Source organism: Solea senegalensis, linkage group LG5 (assembly GCF_019176455.1).
Source record: "Solea senegalensis isolate Sse05_10M linkage group LG5, IFAPA_SoseM_1, whole genome shotgun sequence".
NCBI lineage: Eukaryota > Metazoa > Chordata > Actinopteri > Pleuronectiformes > Soleidae > Solea > Solea senegalensis.
This window is the reverse complement of record NC_058025.1, coordinates 424756-431078: the sequence shown is the minus strand read 5'-3', so window position 1 is coordinate 431078 and position 6323 is coordinate 424756. Positions and strand designations below refer to the sequence as shown.

Sequence of the window (6323 nt, the reverse complement as noted above, 5' to 3'; positions counted from 1 at the left end):
TACTCTTGTACTTGTGTGTACATTAATAAAATACAAATGAATAATAAATAAAAACAAAATGACACGTTACCAACAAATCTACACAGGCCGAGGTAACGCTGCCCTCTGCTGGACACTGAGCAGCGAGCGTCTGCAGAGGCGGAGCTTATCACCTCTGACAAATCCGTCAGATGTTAAAACACAAACCACATGTTTGAATTCTAAACGACTCAAATCATCTGAAAACTTTGTCCAGGACAAAGGATTATATTTGTATTCTCTGCTGCTATGTTCCACCCAAATGCATTCTGGGATACATGGCTTTCCCAAGTACGCTCAAGTCACCACCCGATGCATGCTGGGTAAAACGGTCGGAGCGAGGACACTTCCGGGTTTGAGAACCGTACTCGCTGCTCACGGACTTGAGAATTAGAACAAAACTTGAACTGAGACTGATGACGTTTCACAAGTATTAATGTGTAATTTATGTGTGCGTGTGTTTGTCGCAGCATGAGGAAGAGCGAGCGAGTGCGCGCGAGAACCGCAGACCTGTCAAGTTTGACAACTACAGTAACCGGAAGTGATGCAGCTCGTCCTTTAAAAATAAAACTAAAAAATGATAGTTTACGTGGGAGAAAATACTTTTTGTTCAAAGAAAGTGACGCTTTAATAAAATCTGGTCAAATATTAAACTTGTGTTCACACAGTTCAAAGTTCACATAAGACATTTGAACTTAGTGATGGAGGCAGCAGTGTGTGTGTGTGTGTTTGTGTGTGTGTGTGTGTGTGTGTGTGTGGTCGACAAACTTCAGTTTAACCGTGAGATAAAGACGTGATCACAGACAGACAGACGACTTTTGTGACGCAGAGATCATAGAAAGTTAAACTGACGCAGATTTATTTTAGTCTTTTAATTAGTGGATAAAATGTGCGTGTGTGCGCGTGCACAGTCAGCACCTTACACAACCACGTTAAAAAAAAAAGACCTGAACAAACTCTTCAAATGACTCGGCTCATGCTTTTACTGTGAAAGTCTCCATCGGAAGTTGTGTGTCGTCACTGACAGGTGCTGACGGCAATGGGCGGGGCCACGGGGACTGCGGCGATAAACAAACTCACGCAGTGAATCGTCACAGACTCTGCAGCAGTTTATCACGCGACTGAACCGAATCAGGGCTTTAACCCGGGTCACGGTCTGGACCTCATCTGGAAACGAACCGGTCTGACCCGGTTTATGTGACGCGTTCACGTCCCCGCGGATTAAAGACACAAACATGACGGAGCTGAGGAGGCGAGGAGGCGGAGGAGGAGACAGTCCCGAGAACATGAGCGACAAGGTAAGGAAGCAAGGAGACAAGGACACACGAGGGCGAGGAGACAAAGTATGAGACAAGAGAACGAGGACGTAATGAGGAGACGAGGGTGGGAGGCAAGGAGACAAGGACACGAGTTGACAAGAGTGAGGATCGAAGGAGTTAAGGGGGAGGACACGAGGGCTGATAGAAGGACATGAGATTGAGGAGACAAGTGGTGATAGAAGGACTCAAGAGTTTGGAGACAAGTGAGGACAGAAGGACACGAAGACAAGGAGGCAAGTGGTGATTGAAGGAGTCAAGAGTGAGGGGACAAGGGCTTAAAGAAGGAAGCATGAGTGTCTTCAGAACTGGTTCTGCTGGTTCTTGTCAGACTGGGTCAGCTAGTTAACCGTCTCCGTCAGTTGTCGATCATCTAACGTCTGTTACTGAGTTAGCCTCTGGTTAGCTTCAGTAATCCTCCGTCTGTAACGAAGTTACATACACAGTGAAACGATCACGTGTTCATTTATTCACGTGAACACAAAAATATCAAAAATACACATGAAAATAAAAATGGGATATTAGACTGTGCGCGTGCGCCCAGGTATTACCTAAACCTGTTTACACACTCACATTATGGGGACTTGTTTTCCTTGTGGGGACAAAAATCAAGTCCCCATAATGTAAATGACTACATTTTAAGGTGAAGATGTGTTTTAAGGTTAGGTTGAGGTTAGAGTTAGGGTCAGGATTAGGATTAGGATTAGGGCAGTAGTAATTGTGGTTAAGGTTAGAGTAAGTCTCCAGGAAATGAATGTAAGTCAATGCAATGTCCCCTCATGTCATGAATGTTGTACGTGTGTGTGTGTGTGTGTGTGTGTGTGTGTGTGTGTGTCAGGAGGCTGATGCTGAGGACAGACTCGGTCTTCAGCCTGATACAGATCCAGATCCAGATCCAGATGTTGATATGGACTGTAAAGCAGACACTCCAGATGTTCCTCTGTCCACAGCTGACATTGACAACACTCCACAGTGTCTGAACAAGGCTCTGGAAGGACTGCCACCAAGGTACACACACACACACACACACACAGTGCAGGAGTGTGCGCCTCTGGTTCTCAGCAGCAGGGGGCGCTCTCTTCTGAAGTGGTGTTCGTTTGACGTCTAAATGGTTGGTGATTAGTGAATTAATCAATTATTCATTGATTAACTGATTAGTTGACTACACACAGTGTTGTTCCGTGATGAATGGATGAATTTAGTGTGTTCACAGATGGCGCATTTCCACCGGCTCGCCTCGCCTCGGCACGATTAGGTCGCATCTCCACTACTAAAAAGAACCTACTTAACGTGGGCGGAGTCATCACTGCACGGCCGAGTGAAACTGCGGTGACTTTGTTTTAAACGCGACACACACACACACACGAGTGACGGGTGACTAGTTGTTGGAGATTAACCCACGTTGTTAGGATTGTTAAGTAGTTTTAAGTGATCTATGATCTACGCCACTGTTTGGCTTGATTTGTGTGTGGGAGGTCTCTTCCTGTGACGGGACTCAGCGGCCGGCAGTCTGACCAATCATCGCATATTACCTGCTTTTAAGCACGCTTGGAACCTCGTCTGAGCAGGTACTATTTTTATTACCTGGTACCAGGTACTAGGCTAATGGAAACGCTACTTCAGCCGTGCCGTGCCGTGCCGTGGCGAGGCGAGGCGAGTGGAGCGGGTGGAAATACGCCAAGAGTGATCTGCTGTTGTCTCTTTTCACATCTTTTCATTTTAGACCATGTTGAGTCTCTCAGGTAACTAACTAGCTAACTAACTAACTTTTGATGCACCAGGTCAAGACAGCCACACATGAACACATGAACAAGTCGAATCATGGTGGTGGTGGAGGGTGTGGCCAATGATTGACAGCCAGGTCACACGACTTAAAGGCTCAGGGCGAAGGGAACAGCTCTGATTAAAGGCTAATCACTGCTGCGGGGGGAGTGGCTTATCTGGAGTCTGTGACCTCACACTCTGACTGACATCCCAGGCTCCTCCTCTTTTACGACACCAGCTGATCAGTGTTGTTGTAACGTGTCATTGAACACAGGTCATGGTTTGGTAGTGAAAACTATAAGTGTGAATGAATGAGTGAGTTATTTTTCTCCACAGGTGGAAGAATTACTGGATCCGTGGGGTTTTGTCTTTAGCTATGATTTCAGGATTCTTCCTCATCATCTACCTGGGACCTGTCACTCTGCTGTTAGTGGTGAGTCACACACACACACTACATGCTAACAGGTGCTAGTACAGTTGAACTCAGTGTTAGCGGTTTACTCAAGAACACACAGTCCAGCTTCTCATGTTTCCTGTTTCCTGTCACATGACTCAGGTCATGACTGTACAGATCAAGTGTTTCCACGAGATCATCACCATCGGATACAGAGTTTATCATTCCTACGAGCTGCCGTGGTTCAGGACTCTGAGCTGGTAAGAACAACACGTTACGTACATGTGAGAATAACACGTTACATACACGTTACGTACATGTGAGAACAACACGTTACGTACGTGAAATAACACGTACATGTGAGAATAACACACATATACATTACATGTGAGTTACATACATGTGCTACATACGTTACGTACATGTGAGAATAACATGTTACATACATGCCATGTGAGAATAACACATACATGTGGAGAATAACGCGTACGTACATGTGAGAATAACACGTTACGTTACGTACATGTGAAAAACGTTACGTACATGTGAGAATAACGCGTTACATACCATTACATGTGAGAATAACACGTTACATACGCGTACATGTGAGAAAAAACGTTACATACATGTGAGAATAACATGTTACACCGCGTTACGTACATGAGAATAACATGTTACGCATGTTACGTACGTGGAAAATGCGCATGTGAAATAACACGTTACATACACGTTACGTATGTGAGAATAACACGTTACATACACGACATGCACGTTACATACATGTGAAAAACATGTTACATACCGTTACGTACATGTGAGAATAACATTACATACATGTGAGAATAACATGTTACATAGAATAACATGCATACGTGAGAAAACACGTTACATACATGTGAGACACGACATTAACCGTTACGTACGGACATGTGAGCTGAGAATAACATGTTACATACACGTTACGTACATGTGAGAATAACATGTTACATACATGTTACGTACATGTGAGAAAAACACGTTACATACATGTGAGAATAACACGTTACATACACGTTACGTACATGTGAGAATAACATGTTACATACATGTTACGTACATGTGAGAATAACACGTTACATACATGTTAGGTACATGTAAGAACAACGCGTTACATAGGTGTGAGGACACCACGTTACATACGTGTGAGGACAACACGTTACATACACAAACATACCGAAGAAACCAGGGTCTGATCCATGAATGAGTGTTTTTTTAACGTGTGTGTGTGTGTGTGTGTGTGTTTCAGGTACTTCCTGGTGTGCGTTAATTACTTCTTCTATGGTGAAACGTTGGCAGATTACTTTGGAGCTCTGGTTCAGAGGGAGGAGCCTCTGCAGTTCCTGGCTCGTTATCACCGCTTCATCTCATTTGCTCTTTACCTCGCAGGTGATCATGTGACCTCTGTACCTGAGAGAACACACACACTCTCACTCTCTCTCTCTCTCTCACACACACACTCTACGTGTGTGTGCGTTGTATAGATGTGTTGTTGTTGTTGTTGTTGTTGTTGTTGTTGTAAACTCCTGACGTCCTGTTGTGATGTCGTCTCTTCACAGGTTTCTGCATGTTTGTGCTGAGTTTAGTCAAGAAACATTATCGCCTGCAGTTTTATATGGTGTGTATCAAGTAACTTTACTCCTCCTCTACTCCTCCTCTTTGTCCTGCTAATCTCACGCTCGTCTCACATACGTCTCACACTAATCTCACATTTGTCTCACGCTCGTCTCACGTCCGTCTCACGCTCGTCTCAAACTCGTCTCGCGCTTTTGTCTCTGTCTTGCTCTCTGTGATGTCACAGGGCGTGGCCATATTCCAGTTCAGTGACTGTTGCTGTTTGTGTTTGTCTTCATTCCAGTTTGCTTGGACTCATGTGACGCTGTTGATTGTCGTGACTCAGTCGCACCTTGTCATTCAGAACCTGTTTGAAGGAATGATCTGGTAAGAAGAACGCATTGTAACGATGATGAATGACACGTGTTTCACATGTACCTCACGTGTTTCACAGCAACGTCACATGTACGTCACATGTTTCACAGCAACGTCACACGTTTCACAGTAACGTCACATGTACGTCACATGTTTCACAGCAACGTCACATGTACATCACATGTTTATAGTATGACTTTTTAATCAAATTTTGTACGACATGCTAAAATATGACTTTTTGTCAAATTTTGGACGTCATATTTTAGTATGACTTTTTTGTCAAATTTTGGACGTCATATTATAGTATGACTTTTTTGTCAAATTTTGGACGACATACTATAGTATGACTTTTTAACCAAATTTTGTACGACACGCTAAAGTATGACTTTTTGTCATATTTTGGACGACATACTATACTATGACTTTTTGTCAGTTTTTTGCAGCGATACTATAGTGTGACTTTTTTTGTCAAAATTTGGACGACATGCTATACTATGACTTTTTTGTCAAAATTTGATCTATTACGCGGTAGTATGACTTTTTTGTCAAAATTTGATGCTATACTATGATTCTTATCAAAATTTGACGACATGCTATACTATGACTTTTTAATCAAATTTTGTACGACACGCTAAAGTATGACTTTTTGTCATATTTTGGACGACATACTATACTACGACTTTTTGTCAGTTTTTTGACGCGATACTACAGTGTGACTTTCGTCAAAATTTGGACGACATGCTATACTATGACTTTTTTGTCAAAATTTGGACAACATGCTATACTATGACTTTTTAATCAAATTTTGTACGACATGCCAAAGTATGACTTTTTGTCATATTTTTGAAGACATGTTATAATATGAC

The 6323-nt window shown here is 43.0% G+C and overlaps 1 protein-coding gene across 1 annotated transcript; it reads left to right on the top strand.

Moving 5' to 3' along the window:
• Nucleotides 1-1058: 1058 nt before the first annotated feature.
• On the top strand, nucleotides 1059-5490 carry LOC122769793 (phosphatidate cytidylyltransferase 1-like). The gene is made up of 7 exons (XM_044026626.1): nucleotides 1059-1316; nucleotides 2173-2342; nucleotides 3435-3531; nucleotides 3655-3752; nucleotides 4778-4917; nucleotides 5088-5146; nucleotides 5387-5490. The coding sequence occupies exons 1-7, from the start codon at nucleotides 1254-1256 to the stop codon at nucleotides 5471-5473; spliced, it is 714 nt and encodes a 237-aa protein (XP_043882561.1). The 5' UTR covers nucleotides 1059-1253; the 3' UTR covers nucleotides 5474-5490.
• Nucleotides 5491-6323: the final 833 nt, after the last annotated feature.

Excerpts from the sequence above, each read along its gene's own strand:
- LOC122769793 (XM_044026626.1), top strand. The coding sequence starts at position 1,254 with ATGACGGAGCTGAGGAGGCGAGGAGGCGGAGGAGGAGACAGTCCCGAG. Across the intron at positions 1,317-2,172 it reads CCGAGAACATGAGCGACAAG|GAGGCTGATGCTGAGGACAG; the intron begins GTAAGGAAGCAA and ends TGTGTGTGTCAG. Across the intron at positions 3,532-3,654 it reads CTGTCACTCTGCTGTTAGTG|GTCATGACTGTACAGATCAA; the intron begins GTGAGTCACACA and ends CACATGACTCAG.